This window comes from Corvus hawaiiensis, chromosome 4, assembly GCF_020740725.1.
Source record: "Corvus hawaiiensis isolate bCorHaw1 chromosome 4, bCorHaw1.pri.cur, whole genome shotgun sequence".
Lineage (NCBI taxonomy): Eukaryota > Metazoa > Chordata > Aves > Passeriformes > Corvidae > Corvus > Corvus hawaiiensis.
Window position 1 is genome coordinate 28,862,433 of NC_063216.1, and position 21,957 is coordinate 28,884,389.

At 50.3% G+C, this 21,957-nt stretch overlaps 1 protein-coding gene across 2 annotated transcripts; it reads right to left on the reverse strand.

The window, feature by feature from the left end:
• Positions 1-263: 263 nt before the first annotated feature.
• Positions 264-17,910, reverse strand: CBX6 (chromobox 6). 2 transcript variants are annotated; one of them, XM_048300053.1, is made up of 5 exons: positions 17,782-17,910; positions 17,583-17,626; positions 17,370-17,435; positions 17,095-17,161; positions 264-9,003 (listed from the first exon to the last, which is right to left on the reverse strand). In XM_048300053.1, exons 1-5 carry the CDS (start codon positions 17,848-17,850, stop codon positions 8,086-8,088), a joined length of 1,164 nt encoding a protein of 387 aa, XP_048156010.1. In that variant the 5' UTR covers positions 17,851-17,910; the 3' UTR covers positions 264-8,085. The 2 variants fall into 2 exon arrangements, with proteins under 2 accessions (XP_048156010.1, XP_048156009.1); XM_048300052.1 differs by having other exon boundaries at positions 264-9,057; positions 17,782-17,909.
• Positions 17,911-21,957: the final 4,047 nt, after the last annotated feature.

The following is a 21,957-nucleotide window of genomic DNA, read 5'->3' on the forward strand; positions in this document are numbered from 1 at the left end:
ATTCAGGTTCCACTTGCTACAGCTTGGCCTTCCCAAATGCTCCCTCTTCCCTTAACATTCCAGAATACACTCTTGTCTTTTGTCAGAGCTTCTCTGTGTCCAGAAAGGTCCAAAGACCAAACCAGGACTGATCCACGGTGCCCAAGAAGGTACCAGGTGCTTGTGTTTGACTGAAGAGCTGATCCGTGCTGGCGCAGGGCAGGCATTTCTGTAGCCCTGCTCCCAAGCTCCAGAGTCACAGCCCGCCCAAGGAAAACAACAGGTTTTGGAATGTAACAATTTATTGGGGTTAATTTTTTGTTTTAATTTTTAACTCCCCATTTCTGGCATTGATACAATATTCAAGAGCAGCAGAAAGAACAAAATGTACAAGAATACAAGAGTAATTAGCACAACCCCCACCCCCAAACCTGGAGCAAACCAGTTTCTTGTGGGAAGCACCAAGGGAAGGGGTGATTCAATCACCCCTCCAGTGGCTCTGCCTCCCACCCATCCACTCTAGACGGAGTTTAGCCAGCTGGGAACTGGATTAAAAAACAAAACAAAACTGAACAAACACTATATTTAAAATGAAAATTGCAAGACAAAAAAATAATATATAGATATACAATTCATCCGTGCACAATCCTTAAATGCAATTTTTTCAAAATAAAAAAAAAATTACAAGATACATATTTAGGTTTATTTTAAATTAAAAAAAAATTACCACCTTCACTCTGTATGCCAAGTGAGGGGAAATGAAGAGACAGATGGGTTGCACCAGAACTATCACCATTCTCAGAGTTAGGGCTGACCTTCTCCAAGAGAAAGGAAGGGCTCTGATGCTGCCAAAGCTCAAGCACAGGCAGAATCTGAAGCACCCAAGTACCACAGAACTCAGTGGGGTCACTTGCCTGCTCCAAGTTCAGTGTTTGCAGGAATCTGCAGCATTTGAGCCTAAGCTTGGCACAGGGAAACGTGAAAAGAAGGAACAGATAAAGCAGGCCCCTGTCCTCCACCATCAGCAGACAACTTTCTATGCAAAAAGAAAACAAATGGGGGAAAAAAAAATCCCAAAGTAGAGAGTCTTCTCTATTCTTAGGGAGTGTACAAGGCTTAATGGCACAGGGGAGAAGCGGAAGGAGGACAGCACACTAAGTTGATTTTTGCTTGGGGGAGGTGCAGGCATGACAACTCTTTTCTAAAAAAAGTCATCACAACGATTAATTTTTTTTGTTCTGTTTGAGAACTTGACCTAAGATTCTGCCCCCACTTTGCAGCTGGGGGCTGGAAGCAGCAGGCTCCCTCCAGGACAGCTGAAGAGCAACCTACCTGTGCAAGAGCACCTACCTGCCGCTCTGCCCAAAGGGAAACCCTCAGCATCCCTAGAGAGCAGGCACCACCTGGGGGGCTGCCTGGGAGCACGGAAAAGCCCCACTAGTCCTATGAGGCCCTGAAGCCCCACTAAATGCTTTGACTCACCCAGCTGTGTTCCAGGGGTTTAGTGTGAGCTCTAAGTGCTCAGCTGAACAAGGAATGAAGTAAAGAACCAGGGCCCTACAATGGGAATTAACACTTTGCCTGCATGTCCCACCGTGCCCCTTTCCTCCCAGCAGACACATTATCTGAACTGTTGCAGAAGCTGGCATCACTCTGACTGCATCTTGCTGCAGTTCTGTCACCTTACTTCTTCCCTGTGCCACAGCACGCTGCTTGCTGCCCACCTCCCAGCTCCACTCAGCCCAGGGGCACAGAGGGCATCCCGCTCCTCCATCCCAGTGCCACCTGCCAGTGCCTGGAGGGGGTGGGCTCAGAGCACAGAGCTCACCTGGGGTGGAAGGACCCCTACCCCAAGGACTGTGCTTCTGGATGGCTCTGGAATCGTTTTGTTTCCCACCACAGAGAAGCTGGAATGGACAGAAGAGCTGCCAGAGGTACAGGAAGGGGAACTGACTATCTCCCTTCACTCCTGGAAAGAGAATTTCAGAGAAGGGAAGAAGGAACTCAGGGCCCTGCTGCATGCTTACAGATGAGGCAGGTGAGACACAGTGCACCTCAGAATGCACCACACAGAACATGGGAGAAGCCCCTGGTGCTATGACTGACCCTGCACAGACAAGGGTGCAAATACCTCCAACCACATCAGTCTGACACAGCAACAGCAAGACGTGAGAGGAGCAGAGGACGGAAAGGCAAAGGTGAGCATGGAGACAGACTCCAACATCTCCTGCCATCTACACCCCCAAAAAGAAACCATACACATTGCACTCTGGGGAAGGATCTCAAAAATAGAAGTAAAAAAAGAAAATAAAGACACTTCTTTTCTCAACCTCAAAGCATTGGTGAAATGAAGATACTTCCTGGAGTTACCTACGGAAGGAAGCACAGACAGGGAGCAGGGGATTTCTGACGCAACACTGAGCACTCCATCTCTGTGCAAATACCTCGAGAGTTGGGCTGCCAGCACCCTCAGCAGGATGGCCCCCCCCCCCCCCCCCTTGGCATGAGGGAGACAGAGGCACAGGGCAGTGACACAGCTGGCAGAAAAGACACAGCAAGCCAAGAAGGAACAGAACTCAGGAGGCACCGAATCCCCAACCCCAAATTAACCCTCTACAGCAGATTGCCTTCAGAGCAGAGATCAGGAAGGCTGTGCACAGGGTGGTGGGTGAGACGGGGAGAAAGGGGGGGAGGTATTTTATATTCATATATTTATATATAAGAAGTAAATAAGATCCCAGCTCTTGCGTGATTATTGGGCAACTGAAAAATGCAGCAAAAGCAAGCGACATTGGAGTAAAAGGATGTGCCAGGCAAGGAGGAAGAAGTCTTGTCGGAAGGTGGGGAAGGAAGCAAAAGGGAAAACAAGCACTTAGCCAAACACACGCTCCAGGTTTGTTACACCTCCCTGGGAAGAAGGACCTGCTCCTGAGCAGCCCCACTAATGCCACAGCCTGGGGTGGGCAGAAGTGTGGGGAACTTGGGACACCATCCTTCAAGCATGGCAACCTCTTTCTGCCAGGAAGTTCCCAGGAAGGTGATAATCTCCAAACGCTGGGAGTTGCTGAAGCCTCCTCTACAAAGAGGGGCTGGAGAAGGGAGTGATATCCCTAGGAAGACTCAGCACAGAGACAGCTCCTACCTGGTAAAAAGTATGATTGTGGTTGTAATTTTTTTTCTTTTTATTTCACAAAATCTCCCTGGGAACTTCAGTAAGGGGAGACAGAGAAATGCTCCCTTTCTCTTTTGAAAACAGAATTTAAGCAGTGGCTCCCCACAGCTGGGCCTGCTCACCACACTATTTCTGTTTTTCATCCCCAAAGGAGCTTGTATCTCATTAGCTTCATGCCCCTCCAGTCCCATGGTGCTCACTGAGAAGAGAGCATGAGACAGGAGATTTCTGTTCCAAGTTGAAAGCCGTGGGAAGCACCGACAGAGTTTGATGGGCAGAGAGAGAAGGCTATGGGAGGCATTGAGACATCAGCCATCTGCCACTGCAAAGCCACTGCAAAGGGCACCAGAGAAGTCCAGACAAGAAAAGCTGTTCAAGCGTCCCTGCCTGCCATCTTCTGTTCAGACACCAACATCTGGTGGCTTCCCTCTTCCCTGCAGTCACTCCCACGCACCAGATGAACACCAGCAGAGACATCTTGGATGGGGAAGCCAGCACACAAGAGCTGCCTCCTCGCTCTGAAGGAACATTCAGGCAACTCTTCCCCACCACCCTGAAGGAAGCTGGAGCAGAGGGATGCCCTACCTGAGCACAGTCCTGTCAGGGTGTTTGTTCCTCTCCCCTCTCCACCCTAAAAACTTCCAGCATTTGCTGGCTTCAAGAAGAGGGTGCATGTCCCTCAGCAACATGATCAGAGCACACCAGGCAGCTCTCTCATCTGCCTCTAAAGATCTGGCCACTGTTGGAGAAGGGGTGCTGGAATACACACCAATGGGACTCAGTTCTGTCCTGACGTGGTGAATTCTATAGAGAAAAATACCACCCCCCACCTGGTATTGGAAGAAGTTAAGAAACCCTACGGAGGGGAGGCATATCTGCTTCCCAGGAAATAAGCCCACCACGATTAATTCTGCTTGGATATAGGGGATGGAAAAGAGAAGAGACAGCAACTTGGCAGGAAAGGTACATGCCAACCCCAAACGTTAGCAGCTTGCTAACGCTGCAAAGTAAGTCAACTGTTTCCATGTTGATGGCCCAATTCACGTTCTGGCAGAATGTGACCGGCCATCTCTGAGGGCTGCTCAGCCAGAAAACCACTTGGAGACTCCACCTTAGCTCACAGGAGAGGTATGGGAGGGAAGGGAACTCACTCCAACACTTGGGAGGCAAGGACGGGAAAGGTTTGTAGACAGGGTTCCTCCAACATGCAACTTGCCTTTTCAGCTCAGAGATCGCTGCTTAGTCCTAGAATGCCTTTCCCTCCAGTTCAAGCAAGCCAAACACCATCCCAGACACACATGCTTCGATACTACAAAATACTCTTTTCTCTAAGGACCATCTAATACCACTACAGTTTGTGCAATCACTGCATTTATTATTCATTTTTAAACTCTCTCTCGCTCTCTCCCTGTATAAATTTTTTTTAAAACTTTTCTTTTTTTATGCAAAACTAATCATTTCACTTTTTCCACTCCATCATAAAATCTCCTCTAAAAACACGACGACGAGAACAAACATGGCACAGACACAGAGAATATTTCCCTGTTTTTGTTGATTTTTTTTTTCTAAAGGTTATGGGGAAAGGAAGGGGATACTTTCAAATAAACTCCTCCCTCAATTCTATGGCCATTTTAAAAGGCATGGATGAATCTTCTTTCTGGTCTCCATTAAGGAGCAAGGGCAAAAATTCAGAAGGAGGAGTGTAGCTCATGTGAATACGAAGGTAGGTTAGTCAGCCTCAAGTGTCTTGTCCACCTGAGGGAACTTGAGGTGACTGCTGCATTCAAGTTAGCAAACCTCTAACTCAAAACAGCACAGGATCCTCATTTCGGATCCAGAGGTTCAGGGTTTGGTTCCCACCTGGTGACCCACCCAGGAAGGGATTTGTCACACAAGCAGGTGAGCTGTGTCTGCAAGCCGGATCATACTCCTTTCTTCCTCCACAAAGAGGATCTACTGCACTAGTTTCTCTGCTGCAACAAGTCCCCTCATCTCCTCACCGCAGGAAGGAGGTCCTTGCGGAGCATCCCTACAATGACCCACTGTTTTGCTCTTCACAGACAGTTCCCTTGCTTGCCACTCTGGAGAAAGGCAAAACCCCTTCAATTAAACAATTCCTGCCCCTTGCCCCCAAAGAACACCATACAAGAGACACTGGGGAAAAGAATTCTGCCAAGCAACACACCTTGGCCAAAACACATCAAGAGTTTCCTATTAAAGTTCCCTTTTATCTCCCACTTAAACGCTTCAACATTTTTTTCAGAACCTTGATACCACAAAACAAATCACATCACCACATACACACCAAACAGTAACTTAACAACCTAAAGTGACTGGCCGGTTTGCATCCACCCCACAAAGCAGCTCCTCTTATCTCACAGCCACAGATTAGTTCTTATTCAGAAGGGGGAGGAAAAAGAAGAATCTCCTCGCTATTTTCCTAAGAGCGAGCTTTTCCCTATGCCTACAAACTGCTCATCTTTGAAGCTGCAGTCAATGGATAGGCTATGCTAACATAAGGGATCCCTGGGTGTGCCAGGCACAGGAAAGATGCGCAAAAAAAAACCCAAACAAAAAAAAAACACCCACAAAGAATACAAGCAGGTATTAATACAGACACGCACACAAGTCCAACAAGTTATAGAAAACCTTAGCTTGGTGAATGGATCAGGGAAGTCTCTTTCTCCCTGCCCCTAGCTTCAGCTGTGAATGAAAGCACATCCCCGAAGAGTCCACTAAGCTCTTTAACCAAGGAAAGAAAAAGAAAGAGGTGTACCAAGGGTGGTGCTAACAGCACCTGGAATCCCCCTCAGACTGTCTGCACAGACACCCAACTGCAACTGGTGTGAATTCACCATTCCCCACAGCTTGGAATGCCACCCACTGCAAGGCAAGGTTTGTGGGGAGGGCAGCAAAGATTTTATTACACCAACCCAGGCGCTGGAGGCAGGGAATAGACAAGCTCTGGGCACAAAAGCCCTAATTAAGGTCAGAAGCCGGTCTATCCCTCTACCACCCTGACAATGCCCCTTGGGCAGACAAATATTACTTACCTCCCACAAATTGCCTCCCTTCTACCCTCAGATCACTGCAACCACAAAATCACTACTGCAGGAGAGCACTCCTCAGAGCCAGCAGCTCCTGAACATCCTTGTGTGAAAGCACCAGAGGGGCCAATTCCACTTGTGTTCACCCGCCCAGGGCAGGTTTGTAAGTAAATGAGCCCTGGCATGAGGAATTTTTTCCACCCTTTTCACCTCTGCAGCATGTTATGTAGAAGTGACACCCCTCTGCCCCATTCAGGGACAGGGCTGAGAGGGTGAGGCTCTCCCACCAGTTGATCAGCACCTCTTTCCCTTGCCTCTACAGGCTCAGTCCTGTGCAAGTAGAGGAAGAAAGGAGAGCAAAGGAACGGCTTCTCACCACGAAGCTTAGGACCCACACTGAAACGGAGCAAGCCAGAAATGGCAGGCAAAAAATAGAGCTTATTTTGGATGTGAACAAAGCTGGTCAGTGAAAGAGGGAGCTGTGGATAAAGAACAGCACGCTGTGGTCTTGCTCCCTCCTACTTGCTAGGGGTGAAGAGAAGGAATTTCTAGATCAGCTCAGGAGCCTTAGGGGAAGAGATCCAGTGCACATGCATATGATGTGAGAGAGACAGGTATTTCTTATGAGCACCTTTGGTTGACAGTTGTAAGGGCTGTTTCAGATGCTGAAAAGACAGAGGGGAAACCTCTTCCAGGCTGCCCACCACAGGGAGGGGAGAGCAGGAGAGGCAAAAGCAAGCAGGAAGAACAAACGACCTGCCCTAGCATCCACCCCTCCTTCTTTTGGAAGGAGCAAGAGGAAGCCAAGAGGGCTGGGGGAAGCTTACGCACAAGGCGGGAGACCAGCCTCATGTGGCTGGGGCACCATCACGCTGTTGGCATTACCTTCCCACAGACTGAGGGATGGATGCACAGCCCACTCCTGCTTCCACCACGGAAAGACCAGGGAAAGGCATTTCATGTCCCTCTCCCCCAAGCAAGTGCAAGTGATGAACATCAGGAGGAAGATCTGGGCTGGAAGCAGACTCCTCTTTTCTTCCCTTTCTCCTGCAGAGCTGAACAGGTTGGAAGATGCAGGAGAAGAGGAGGGATCAGGGCACCTGAAAGCACCCATACAACTGCCAAGGTAGCACCAATAGTCAAAGGAAAGGGGAAGCCAATGTGGGGTGTAGGCTGCATGGGGCACCCCCCACCACCCCAGCTTTGTCTCAAGCACCTTCCAGGCATGACATTTCACCTGCCCTTCTCCCCCTCACTCTGCAGGCATCTGGATCAGCAACGGCCACAAGGACAGTAGAGGAGAGGGCAGATCCAGGCCACAGGCCAAGAGGGGAAGGATGGCAGGATGGTAGTCACGGCAAGAGGGAAACATAAGAATGGAAGAGTCTGCATGCACATTGGTGGGAGAAGGTCTGGAGGACATGGGCAAGGGCTCCAATCCTCTTACATCCTCCCCTCAAGGGTTTGGAGCTCCTCATCAGTTTTCATCAGAGATGGAAGGGGAATGAGGAAGAGCAGCACCTTCCTCACCACCTGCACAGGCACACAGACACATGCTCACTCATCCCTCAGCCCCAAAGGCTCCACCGCCCGTTGGACAACACCACACTCAAGGACAAACAACCACTCCTCAGCCCCACCACAACCCTCCCTGCCTCCTCCTAGCAGTACCAACACCCAGGAATAGTGGGTGCTCCCACACCCCCACTGACACACTCCAGCCTCCAGGCAAGAGAAAGTGGGCAGGAGGAAAGGAGGAGGAAGGGTGGCAGTGAGGGCAGAGGGACAGCCAAGGGGAGAAGGAGAGAACTAAGGACAGCCATTCGCACCACGACTTCTCTCAGGTATAACTCCCCCCACACCCCCGGAGCAGGGGGACCTGGCTGCTCACTTGCTGCCTCCTCCACCACCGCCCGCTGCCACTTTCTCAAAATCCTCTGCATTGCAGAACTCCTTGATGGTTACAGTGAGGAGGTTGCTGGTGACATCTGTGACCACCACATTAGAGCAAGGGGACATCTCAGGACGCCAGTCGCCAGCCTCCTGCTCTGGGTCAGAAGAAGAGAGGGACAAGGAGGGCGTCTGCCCCCCACTGCACCCTCCCGAGGGAGAACGCTTGCTGGTGGCAGCCGACTCAGGTGGGATTGAGAGGTCGAGGACCTCCGACTCACGCCAGTCGGGGATGGCTGGGCTGAGGGTCTCAGGGAGCAGCTTCGGAGGGGAATCATCTGGGTCAGAGGAGGAGTGGGGAGCAGGTGATGGGCAGCCAGAAGAGCTGGAGCTGGGGGCATCATAGGGGGTGGAGCCCATAATGAGCCCACAGGAGGCTGCCTGGGAGCCTTCAGCCTCCCCCTTGCCCTCCAGAGAGGGGGTAGGTGCAGAAGACGGCTTATTGTAGAGCGAAAAGGTGCCAAACTTCATGTGGCGGATCTGGGTGCGGAGGACGCTCTCGCTGAACTTTTTGCTCTTGCCAATGACACGGTTTCGGGATGGGATCTTGGGCCGAGCGAGGCCCCCGGCCCCATTGGCTGGCTTCCCACCTTTGTCAATGACTTTGAGGTTGAGGATGATGCGGCTGCGTTTGGGCTCGCGGGGTTTCACCTTACGGTTGATGATGCGGACGGTCTCCGAGAAGGGCGAGACAGGAGGACGAATGCCAGCCCCACCACCCACGCTCCCGCCGTTCTGGGGGTCTGGACGGGGCAGGGGGCGCCGGGACATGCGGTGGCATCGCCGGATGTCTTTCTTGAGCCGGTGCACCGCGGCGCTGGAGTGGAGTTTGGGAGAGGAGGTACTAGAACCAGGCTTGACAGAAAAGTGTACATCCCCAATGTGGAGGGCCTCCGCTTGGGCCCGAGCCTGCGGTGGTGGGGAGAAAGAAAACAAACAGGGTCAGAGAGGCAGCCAAGGTGCAGCCAGATCTCAAATCAGGCACTGCTCACTTCAGGCCAAGCATTCACCAGGAGTACCATGACACATTTATCCCCAACGTCAATGACAAGCACAGGTACACACCTACAAACTGTTGATAGCTCCAGCACAGCCCCCAGACAGGCATAGGACACACTGTATCACTTTTGGGCAGCAAATGTCTCCCTAGGCTGTGCCCCTGTTGACACGTGCTTTCCGCAGGGAGAAGCTGCTACTTCCCAGGCATGTTTCAGGGTTACAGTTAATGGTCTCCAAAGCCCCCCTTCGTCATCATCAGTCAACGTGCACAACCCTCCACTGTCAACAAAAGAAGCCAGCATCATCCTAGGCACTTGGGACTGTCAGTGCTGAGACAGCACCCAAAATTACATAGGGATTGTACCAGGTCCTCTAAAAAATGAGCACAAGATGAGGGGGAAGAGGCAGAGTAACACGTAATGAGAATCACCTCTGAAAAGCATGGTAGAAGGGGGTCTTGAGGAACACAGATGGAGGTTGGTGAGAATGGTCTGATGGAGCTGTCTTCGCTAAACACAAGTAACTTGGAGATCTGATTTTTAACTAGGGTCAAGCAAGTCATTCATCCTTACTGTGCTGCGGGAGCAAGGTCCAGTGTTTAAAGCCAGAGATGAGGCCAACAGGAATTCAAGTCAAATTAAACTGCACCTCCAAAGATGAGATTGACTTGTCCTTTTGAACACCACACTTGTTTGAAACCTAGCACTGGACCAGAGCAGGAATAGCACTGGTTCAACTGCTCTGTGCCAGCCCTCCCCAAGAGCCAAGCCAGGGGAACAATATTTTTGAGCTCTTCTGGTGCCAAAACCTGCCCTGGTTCACGCACCAGAGACAGGAACATTTTCTGGCAACAGGAACAACAGTTTCATTGGTAAGCTGGTGCTGTATGACCTGTGGGCATGGAAACCCAGAATGTATTCTTACATCACATCTCATCAGAGCACTGTCGCTTGTACAGCTCATCCTTCCACCTGCACCCCAGTACTTGCCCAAACCAACGCACTTCCATATTCCCCCTCAGCAGTGGTGACACGGCGAAGTCACACAGGCCTGGAGGGGACAGGCAAGCCCCCGCCCCTGACTGCCCATCCAGCGAGGAGCTTTCCCCACCTCGTGGGCACAGCAAGAACTGCAGTGCTAGAAGACGACAGCTGCTTTTCCTCCCCAACTTTTCCATCCCGCTGCCCCTTGCACACGCCAAGATCGGGATGGCTTCTTGCCAGCTAAGAGCTTAGCACTCAACTTCATCTCCTTTGTCACCCTGCAGGCTGTGCCTTCTACCAGAGAAATGCCTGGGGAAAAAAATGTGCGTGTAAAGGCAGGGATCTAACAGATCTAAGCAAGGGGCCCAGCCAGCCTCTGCACAAAAAGCTCAAAGTCCTGGCCCTACAGCTCCAGAGCTTTGCTGTTACCCAGAGCCCCTCTTCTCCCACAGAGATACCCATGAGAACCACAGAAGATCCCAAATGAGCAGAGAATGGAGACGTGAAGACATTCTGTTCCTCTCTGACCAACACTGGATGATCACAGCCTTCAGTACTACTGGTATCCTGGCTTTAAAAGGACTGCAAAAATGAGGCCTCCTCCTCCGACTGTACAAGAAAACACAGACTGAAGGCTCGTCCTGACTGGGGACATAGACTCTGTGTTAGCTGACTGACAAAGAAACAGAGACATGTTAGCACAACCCCAAGGCAAGCACAGACACTCTGCACATTAACAAACAGGGCTCTTTCCACCTAGTTAAAGGGAAGTGTTCCCAGCACACACAAACCCCAACACCTCCTGCTGTAGCAGAAAGCATCCCAATGTCCATCTAGTTTCTCTTTGCTCAGCCTCATGTGTTACTCCATGCCCCAAACTGTTGAGAAAGTAAGACAGCTCCTGTCACAGGCATCATACAGGCCTGAGCACAGTAACAACACCAGATGAACTCCCTGCACCACACAACTCTCCATCCCATCTCATCAATACACAACTTGGAGACACTACAGACCATGTCAGGAGGTCACAGGCACAGGCAAACGCACATCTAGGGCTGTGCTTGCTCCATCTCTTCACAGGTCCCTCTGATGGCAGATGCAAACACAAACTACAGTTTGCTTTCTGACATTACATACCAGCACAGCCTGAATGAACACATTTATTCCTTTTTATCCCACTCCCCATCACAGCCAGCCCTTCCAGCATTGCTGCTCTTGTGCTTTGGGTTTCTCACCAATTTAGCACTGCTGAGCCAAGAGCAAAATGCAACAACACAATGTGCCAATCCAAAATATAGGACAGGGAAGCCAGGCAGAAGGTACAGACAGATGCATCAATGAAAATCCTTCTACATCTTCAGTGGATAGACACAGGTGTCCTTCAGGGCCTCTCCTGTTGCCAGCACTGCACATCTTTCAGATTAATTGCCTACCCTGTAATCATGCCTTGGAGTGAGGAGTTCTGCCCCCTCTGTGCCATTCTGCTCCGAGTCAAATCTAATTGCCGCCTTCCACCAGCACCGCCTCCATCACCCGGGAGAGAAAGAAGGCAGCTTCCCACAAGTGTGGGGGAAGCAGTCACAAACACCCCCAGTTTCCTTATACACCCCAAAATTCCTGAGCAAAGCTTCCCATCAACCACATTAAATGAAGTGATAATGCTGGGATGGTCACTACCTGGGCACTTCTACGGCCCTGCTGATTTTACTTTCTCTGCCTGTACACATTAATCAGCTCCTGTCCTGTTTTGACAGAGAGACCTGTCTTGGTTTTGTGCTTGCACAGCAGCTAGTGCAGAGCCCTGGTACAGGGCCTGGACTTTTCCAGTGTGCCAGAACCACTAGGTCTCATTTACGTGCTAGGTGTCTGCGTTTCCAGTTACTTCTGGGGCACTTTCTCAAGGCTGAAGCTGTTTCTAACTCATGTTTCAGCTATCTGCCTTTATTAAATTCCAGCTTCAGTAGTCTCCAGGTAGTCTACATGCAGCATTGATACTTTGGTCAGATTATTAAGAGAGAGGGTAAAGTTAGGGCCCAAGAGTCCTCCCCTGCTGCTACACTGCTATCCCTAGTGACCAGCTTCAATGCAAGTTCCAAAGAGCATTATGCAAATATTCAGCTTACCTTGAGATTGTTCTTCCAGGTAAGGTTTCAACAAAAATCGTATCAGATGCTTTATCTAAGACCAGCCCCTAGAGCTTTCTCACTTGGGAAGCTCAGTATTCCTACCACAGGATCAGGTTTATTCAGGCATCGCCTATATGAACTCATCCCTTCACTGCAGAGGACAGCACAGAGGCTCTCCTTCCCCCGTTTCCAACTTTAGATTAAGTAACTTGCTACCTTTGGTTTGGGGAAGACTTAGCATTCAGTTTTATCTGTTGGAAATGCACTTCTCCCTGCTACAGATCTGTTTCTCGGTCACACTCACAAGCCATATGAGGATAAGGTCTTTGAAAAACAAACCCACTGAATCCTTTCAGCTGTGTCACTACAGTTTGCTACTTGGCTTACAAGTTTTCCAAATGGAAACTACCTCTCTGGCTTTTGCTGCTTTCACCCGCAGGATGTGCTCACTGCTGAAGAGGTACTCAGCATGTATACGAAGTAATTCACTCTCTGCTTACAGCTCAGCCTACATCAGGATGCAGCTTCTGGAGGCTTGCTGCAGTGCTCTGTCATGAGAGCAAGCCAATTGCTGGGATTGCTTCCCTTCCCCCTCTTCCCGTCTGGGATATGTATCACCTTTATTTATCTTGTACAGCTCTCCCTCACTGCCCCTGGGAACTAGTGTATCTCCCCCATTCCCTACTATTTCTGAGTAAGTGTCCCTCGAGGCCCAGCAAGCATATTCGTTCATTCATTCCCTTAACGCACTGAGGCACACAAGCACGTACACAGACACGTGCTTAGAAAGGCCTCTCTTACCTGATTTGTATCAAAATCTCTCCAATTTGGAAAAAACCAAACCAAAGACCTTCTAAGGCAATGGATTTCTAGTTAATTATTTCAAAATCAAGCCAATTCCAGTAGTGCTCCTGCACCATAGTAGCGCTACTCTCTCATAAATTACTGGCTCTGCTTTGTCTTTTATTCTCCACCTGCATTCCCACAGTCTTTGCTCCAAACAGCATTTGCAAGAGCTCTTCTTTCCCCCTTTTGGCTGCCATTCTGCCTTTTTATCACCCTCTTTTTTCTGCAGTCTTCCAAGTGACAAGGCAAAAGCAAGCCAGTTCATAGCACAGTTCTCCCAAGCAACACTGCCATAAACTAAAGTTTCCCTCTGGATTGAGAACAAAATGCTACAAAAGGGGAACGGTCTGTTTTCAAATTACTCAGGCATAATTTACGAACAGGGAGGAGATCAAAAGAAACCCAATTCCAGCTTCGGAGTTCAAGAAAGGGCAAAATGACAGAGCACCACACTGCTCAGCCCCTTCTTCCCCCACTCTCCTACTAAGAGTCCCTTTACTCTTGTTCTCCCTTACTTCTTCATTCCCATTAACCTTCTTCACTCCTGTCACCTTAGTATTTATGGTCACCCCGACTAGGGATCTTTTCCAGCCACCCACTGAGCTTGCAGATCGGACTCTGTCTCTGAATAGCACTAGCTAGACTTTATTAGATGAGTTGGTGAGGTTTGCATTCCACACAGCAGAGTGCCTAGGGAAAAAAGTGAAATAAAAAGAGCAAACCAAGCAGGAGAAAAAGAGGAAGATCACTACAGCACGTGCTATGCCTCTTTCTAACCTCACACCAGCATCCATGCTGAAGGGCCTGCCCTCAAGGATGACCTCTGCCAGACACCTAAGAAATAAGGTAAGAGCCTTACGTACAGCACTGCTTATTTCAGACCAAAGACTTCGCTTCCCATCCGCTCAGCACAGGGCTGCAGCACACCAGCAGCCTCCCAAGAATTACAGCCTCCCGCCAAGCCTGCGCTCAGCTGTGGGAAAGTTTGCCCCTAGCATGCAAGGGATAAAGACCCATTTCCTGCCCAAAACTTTGCAGTTGAAGTTTGCAGGGGTCGCTTTCAACACCGGCCATCTTGATAGTGATATTACAAAGCCTGGACTGTGATTTGCCTCTGCAGTCTGATCGAAAGGGCAAGTGTTAGACAGCTCTCAGAAACAGGAGCCTGGCTTACAAAGGCAGCAGGTGGTCAAAGATGCAGCTTTTCAAAGCTTTTCCAAAGGCGTGGGCCACTAACCTGCTGGAATGCTTTCTGCAAATCCCCCTGGGTGCCTATCTGCAACTTTTGAGAACTAATCCCAGGATAAACCTAGCCCCAACTGCAAGATAAAACACCCACACAAGCCAAGGGACTGAGTGGTGTATCAGGGCACTTATTTTGAGGCCATTCTGGAGACTCAGAAGCCTAGGTTCAAGCACTGATACACATGAAAAATCCTAGCAAGCCACCAAGTCAAGTGCAGACTAGTCTATCAAAGCAGTCCTAGGCCAGATTTCTGCTTAAACATCACTGCATCCAGGCCTAATCTGTTCAGTTAACAGATCAAAAAGAATATTGTTCTAACTGCCAACTCCAAATACTCCCTCTGGGATACAAGAATCAAATTTCTTCCCCTGCTTCTGAAATTCTCACTGGCAAGAGATTCTGCAGCTGAAAGAACTGAAAATACTGTTAGGAATGCATGAGGCAGAACTCAATACCACTCCTCCCACAGCAGCAGCACCAGCACCGGTGCTGCTGGGCTGGAAGAGGTCAAATGTGCATCTTCTGGGGTCAGAAGAACTGAGCTGCAAACCATCTCGCCGTCTCTGTTGTAACTCTCTCTACAGTTGTGTTGATTGTGGTTTGCCTGAACAGAGCTCAGACAAGTTCAGATGGGGCTGGCTGAGACAGAGTTACTTCTTGCTGCCTGGTCTGGGGCATTATTTTTACAGTATGATTCGAAGTCATAGAAGAACAGCAAGTCAGAGCACTAACAGTTCCACCAGCTCTGTTTCCCAGAGGTGGAAACCAAGCGGCAGTGGTAGCGCTCTGCCCTGCCAGCCTCTCCCACAACGTGGCACCAGCCTTCAGGAGAGCTGATCTTGCTCCCTATCACAGTTCATCTTCTACAAAGTACCGAGCCAGCTCTGCAAACCCACAGGTTTCCATTACCATTTGAGGAGCTGGCAGAAGGAAGATGTGCCACAGAAACGTGTCATGGACGTGATTCAAAGGATGCTGCTGAATAAGTCACGTTAAGTTTAGGGGGGTTTTAAAGGGTAGGGGGGAAAAGAAGCAATGAGTGGGTTTTGAGTTCGGGGGTTGGTTTTGCTTTTTAAATGAGTGAAAATGAGTGATTTTTTTTTTTTAAATAAGTGATATGGCAATAGTTATGGCTGTATCACATTCAGAATCCAAAATAAAAGAAACTGATTACACATAGCATAGTCACCCTCTACAGCTCTGAGCAGTGTCAGGTGTTACAAATACCAGTGTTTTTTAATGCAGGCAGAGAACTATTTCAAGCTGGTGGTTTTCTCTTCAAATGTTCCTTTGCACTGTTGGAAATCTAAACACAAGGGTTACATTTAATGCATGACTGCCAGAAAGAGGAAAGCCAACTAGTCTGTTTTCCCTGAATACAGCATAAGTACGTAGTACATATCAGATATGTTTAGAATTCTCAGGCTACAGATACAGAACACTGTTAGCAGAAAAACAAGCAACGAGGGAGGACAGTTCCATCAGCAGGACTTCCCAAGGATTACCACCGTCCCCTGGGTTTCACACAGGGCATCAGAACACGCCTGCTCCTGCATTTCTTCTGTGCGCTTCATTATGCCCTCTCAAAGCAGAGAAGAAGTGACACCCTAGCCCTCACTGCGCTTTCTTGTGCTCATGCAGTTAAAAGTGCTGTGCTGACTTGAGTAAAGCTCCTACTGCTGCCAGGCAAAGGGAAGTATTAACCTGTTTCACAGATGGGGAAACACGCACAAAGCCTAAGTGACTGGCCCAAAGCCACAGGATGACTTGATGATAGTGATGCCTTACTATGCGGTCCACGCTGGCTGTTCCAGGGCTTCATATCAGAATAAAACCAGGGAAACTGCAGACTTGTTCATCTGTCTGAACTGTACAGAGGTGTGTTCTTTCTATGCTCATTTGAAGCCTGAGATTGTGACAGTTGGAGAGGAAGGGGAGGGAAGAGGGGAGTAGAGCAAGGCATTTCGTATGTAAACTAATAAATTCACAGAGCTCACATAACAGTCACGCAGCTAGGGGAGTTCTTAATTAAAAAAAGAAGACAAAAATACAGGGCAAGAGAGCCTGCACTAGGGACTACCTTCCTTGCTCTTCACTGCAAGCAAGCAGAGATGCTACGACATCTTGCAGAGATGCTGAGTCTATCAGAGAGGAACTGGAAACTTCAGCTGCCATCCTATGCAGAGGTGAAACACTCCTCCTCCTCCCACTCACCCCCCCCACTCTCTGCAAGAGCAAAACAAGCCTGCAGTTTACAGATCAAAGCATGAACCCTTCATGAAACTCCCGTGGAGCACCTACATCCTTAAATGCAATCAGAGGAGCACAAGCGGCAGCGGGATTCCCGCCTCAGCTGCCTGACCGCTCAGCGTGCTGCTAAGTTGCAGGGCACGGGTCGGATGGAACAGCCTGCTGAAGAAAGAGGGAACAGGACTGGCTAGCTCTCCACTGCGGCAACAGAAGGCCATGAGAAGGAGAGGATATTGGAAAAAGAGACTGCAGGCTCACCACGCACATCTGTGTGTGCTGACCGTCCTGCTGAGGCACCCGTCGCACGCACACGCGCTCTCCCCTCACACACTTCTGTGCCTCTGCCCACCCCCCCCCTTTCCTGTCGGTTTTCCCCGCGCTCCCAGAGCCAGGCATCAGGCACAAGTCACTTGAAAGTCCAGTCCTTCCAAGGGCACGCACCGGCAAGGTTTGAGAGATGTTTTCGCTAGGCCTAAGTTATTTAAATAAGAGTTACCTTCAGCAGAAAAGTTTTAGGTTTAGGTCCTCTCTTCTTGGGCCCGTACAGCTCACGCTCTCGTTCCCTTTAGGGAATCAAATTTGTCAAGAAGTTAAAACTTTTCCCAAAGGGAGAAACAGAAGCATACACGTTAAAAAAAAAAAAAAGAAATAAAAAAATAAATTTAAAAAAAAAAAAAAAAGGAGAGTCTGGAAGCAGTTTCCCGCTCGCCCACCCAAAGCCAAACCTGCTGCTGCAGCCCCCTCAGCCCAGGGTGGGGGATGAACACTCACTTCTGCTCGAAGGCGGCGATGAGGCGGGAGTCCAGGATGTTCTCCTCGGGTTCCCAGGTGCTGTACCTGCCGGGGCGGGAGCAGCGGAGGGGACAAGCGAAGCGGTTAGCGCCCAAATCCCCCCGCAGCCGCATACACAGATACCTCCCCCTCCATCCCATTCTGCCCCATCCCGTGCCTCCCATCCCCGCAGCCCGGGCGGGATACACTCACTTGATGGCCCAGCCTTTCCATTTCACCAGGTACTCGATGCGCCCCTGCAACACACGGGGGAGAAGGCGGGGGGGGGGGGGGGGGGGGGGGGGGTGTGAGGCGGGGGCCCGGCGGGCGGGCCAGCGGCGCGGCCGGGGCCCGGCAGCGAAGACCGAGGGGGAGGGGGGGTCCCGCAGCCCCAGCGGGGGCGGCCCCTCACCTTTCGGATGCGGCGCTTGATGATGGACTCGGCGGCGAAGACGCGCTCCCCCACTGCAGACAGCTCCATCTTGCTGCTCCCCCTCAGCGGCGGCGGCGGCGCCCACAGCCCATAATAATCCCGCCCGCCCGCGCGCGCCGCCCCGCCCCCTGCCCCCCGGCCCCGCCCTCCTCGTGCCGCCGCCGGCTCGCGCACGCCCGCGCGCCCCCTCCCGCCGCGGCCGCGCGTGACCCGCCCCCCCCGTGGTTAAAGGCCCTTAAAGGGGCCGCGCCACGGGCGGGGCGTGGGCAGCGGGGGGGTCCGGGTCCCCAGGCCTGCGGGACGGCGGCGCAGCGGGAAGAGGAGCGGAGGGGAGGGAAGCGAATCCCGCCCGGGCAGATCCCCGGCATGGCGGCGGTATTGCCCCTTCCCGCCCGAACGGGGCCTTTTTTTTTAGTTAAGACAATGGCGGCAGCCTCTTCTTCTCCCGCTGCAGATGCACCGTCACCCCTTCTTGCCAGTGGGGAAGCAGGCAGCCTTGAAGCACATACCAACGCAAAAACTAGCAATAAAGGTGCTTGAATATTTTCTTTCTCTTTTTTTTTTTTTTTTATTCAGTTTAACTGGCATGGGCGCCGGTACAAGGTACAATTTTTGAGCCAGTATAAGGTACCACAAGGTAAACAGGCCAACCGTGCTATGTAAAACTGTAAAGAAACCAAAAAAATGTTAAGTCACTTAGAGGAATTCCCTGCCCTGACCATTACTGCAAACCCCTAATTAATTTGCAACATACTTTACACTCTCTTGCAGGTGCTAAAAAGACAAAAATCTCAGTCAAAAATCATTCTCTGTGATTCAAAATGGAAGCTCACGGCCCTGCGGTTGTTTTTGTGTGGAACTCAGGGTCCTCCCTTACTTGGAAGACCTTATCTGGCCTGTTCTGCTTTTACACCTGGTTTTTGGGTGAGGAGGCAGTGCATTCCAGATACCCTGTGACAAAAGTGGGAGCTGTGATGAGAACTGTAGGCGATGGTTGTCCTGCATTTGCTGCTCTTTCTCAGCCCACTGTGACCAGCAAGGTACCTGCAAGAGCACTGGAATCCCTCTACTACCTGCTCCTCGTTTGGCCTGGCAGGGACCCCCCCCCAGCCCCTGTGGCACTCGCTAACCTTTTCTCCATTTGCACTCATCTTCCCTTTCCCTTTCCACCTCTTGCTCAGGGGTTTCACCCAGAAGGAGGGTATTCTGGAAACGGCTATATTATGGCTATAATATCAGTACTAGCAGGGATGGATTTCCCAAAGTCAAGGCATGCAGGTAGGAAAATGAATGTTTTCCTCACTGCCTGTGATTCAGGCAAGATCTGTCAGAGTGTTTTGTTCTTTTTCACCTTAGCAGCTGAAATATTGCAGCCAACATAAGTTCCCTGCCCAGAGGAAAAGTGACTCAGGAGAGGACGTGCTCCCCACTGCCATATCCCCATTTGAAGGGGGGTTAATGGAGAGGTTGCTGAATGCTGATGGAGACAATCACATGGACCCTGGTTCAGGACATGTGAACAATTCGGAGAAGGAGATGTTTCTGTGGTCAGGGAATGAACCACAACGTGCTTCATCACTGATAATTCTGCATTTAGGTCACATCCCTCACTTCGAGAATAGGCTCTAAGAGGGCCTTTCTCAGGTGTTTGGCATCACAGGACAGGCAAGAACAAAAAGCCCAAGACTCTCACCTAGACTGAGTCAAGTCCTTCTGGACTGCCCCTTTTCTCTAGACACCACCTTCTTTTAATCTCAGTTCTTCACATGCTTGAAGGTGACTTTAAAAGAACAAGTCCATCACACCCATTGCATTTTGCTTCTCACTTTTTTAACTTTGCACATTAAGTGTTCATTAACACCATCCACGTTTAAATTGTTTGTTACTGTTCACTCTTTTTAAACAACTGCTTTTACATTTGTAGCTGAGTGTCAAGTAACTGAACTTTCAACCAGCAATATCATCCACCCTCAAAAGCAGGCATCCTTAAATCAAAAGGGGAAAAAGTCTTTACATGGCTACACAAACACATGTGCAGCAGCCAAGACTGGTGGCCTTATCCCAAAACAGATGTGTGGGTCATGAACAGCACACCCCACCTCAGGACAAGAGCACAAGGCACCCTGTTCCATGGACCAGAAGGGGCAGCAGCTTTTCAGGGAGCTCCATGTGCTCTCTCTAGTTATTTTCTCCTTCCACCTGTCAGCAGAATGTTCTTTCCAGCCACAGTGACTGCTCAAATCACTGCGAGCTGCCGTTGCACAGGTATCGCCTAACACTTTCATGTAACTTTTACTCTCACAAAGCAAAATAGTAGCAGAATATCCAGCTGTTCAGGGCATTGTTGGGCACTTCCTTTGTTTCATTCAAAATTCCAGTAAAAAACTTAAAAAAAACCAACCCACCTGGGAGCACAGCCCTCCCGGAACAGCTATTGTTCACTACAGACACTGAAATAAAGTATTTTTCTGGCAACTCGCTGCCTGCAAGACCCTGGAGCCGAAGGATACACTGTAGCACTTCTTACTAGCACCAGGAATTCAGTGCCTGGAAGCAATAAGCTTTGGGAGAGCAACAAGATCTTTCACATCAAAACCCCGGCCAGTGGTGGACGGGCACAGGGGAACAGCAGCAGGTGCGAGAACATTTCTATGTGTTTTTGAAATGGCACTTGAGAATGGGAAAATCACCTGCTCAAAGTCAGTGGCTGCCTCAAGCTCATTTTTTGTGGACCTGGCTGGATTAGCAGCACTTATCTCCAGGAGAACAGCTCCAAGGGTTCATCAACAGACTCTGCTGCTCTTTGCTCCAGTGAGGTCACTGTCAGGAGAAGCAGATTTTGGAAAGCAAATGGTCACTCCCTCACCTACACTAGAAACAGCTGCACACAGCCCACCCCCTCAAGCCAATGCAGTGTACATTTCCAAGCAAACCCTTGGCACTACGGGCATCCAGGTCAACGTGTGCTGGGATTTCCCTGCTGCAGCTCTGAAACACACACAAGCAAAGGCAGGTCCCTCGGAGCTGACCGCGTAACTTCCTGCACACCAGGTGTGGGTCGCTCAGCATGACCCAAGCAGTGGCCAGAACAACCAGCCCTCCAGCCCACTGACTTTTTGATGTAGCAGAGAGAAAAGGCCCATGGGGTTTGTGCTGTGCCTACACCAGTGGGATGCTATGATATCCCTGGGGCCTGTCTAAGAGTTCCCAAAGCAGGCCCAGCTGCCCAGGCTGCCACTGGATCAGGATGATTACACAAGTCCCCCAGATTTCTTGCATTCTTGATTCAAAAACAGTTGCTTGGCAAGCAAAATCGTGTGAAGAGAAGGAGCAAGAGCAGGGAGGCTGTGTGGCACTGAACAGACAGGAAGTGACTGCCATCGCAGGGGTCACAGAAGCTGCATGTCACTCTGTGCTTCTCGGAGAACACTGAACTGCTCCAATCGTGTGGTTTCCCCTTTCACCAAGTGCCCTTATTCTCAGGCATCCGATGGGGAGAGCTTTGCAAGGCAAGTCGGCTGCACTGCACAGATCAGAGGGGCGGCATAGCAACAGCTTATTAAAAAAAAGGAGGACTGCCCAGATTAACCTTTAATCCAGCCAACACATGCATGCAAAAGGACAAGCTGTTTCTAGCACCAGCCAGCCTCTGCAGCATTGGCAGAGGTAGGAAGACACAATCTCCAGAGCAGGCTTTCCCGTAACTCTGCACTGCAGTTTCTTACAACTTCACCTGACTTGCTAGCTGCTGCCAGAAAATAAGTGGCTGGCTGGAGTCCTGCTCTGATGCCATCACTCAATTCCAGCTTCCCTGCCTCAAGGCAAAGCATGCTGACAGCACTTTGGTTACACAGGCAAGACCTAACCAAGCTGCCTTGAGCCATGACTGACTCAGGCAATACAACCCATCCCCCTCTGCTTTTGCTCCACATGCTTTTGTGATTGATGCCATAGCTGCGTTCAGGTGCAGGGCTCACCCCCACATTACATCTACTAGAGGCATCTCAGACAGCCCCATTCTCTTGCCCAGGTACCTCAATAAACAGCTGGCCTCCCCCTCCACAGGGGATGGAGTGGGACACACCTCGAGGGAGCAAGCCAGCCACCCAAGTGAACTAAATGACACTTGGGATTTTCTCCACGGAGTATCAGCAG

Bases quoted from the DNA above. Each gene is read 5' to 3' on its own strand.
- CBX6 (XM_048300052.1), bottom strand. From the start codon at position 17,850: ATGGAGCTGTCTGCAGTGGGGGAGCGCGTCTTCGCCGCCGAGTCCATC. The intron at 17,436-17,582 runs GTGAGTGTATCC...CCGCCCCGGCAG, and splicing joins TGGAAAGGCTGGGCCATCAA to GTACAGCACCTGGGAACCCG. The intron at 9,058-17,094 runs GTAACTCTTATT...CCACCACCGCAG, and splicing joins CTAAAACTTTTCTGCTGAAG to GCTCGGGCCCAAGCGGAGGC.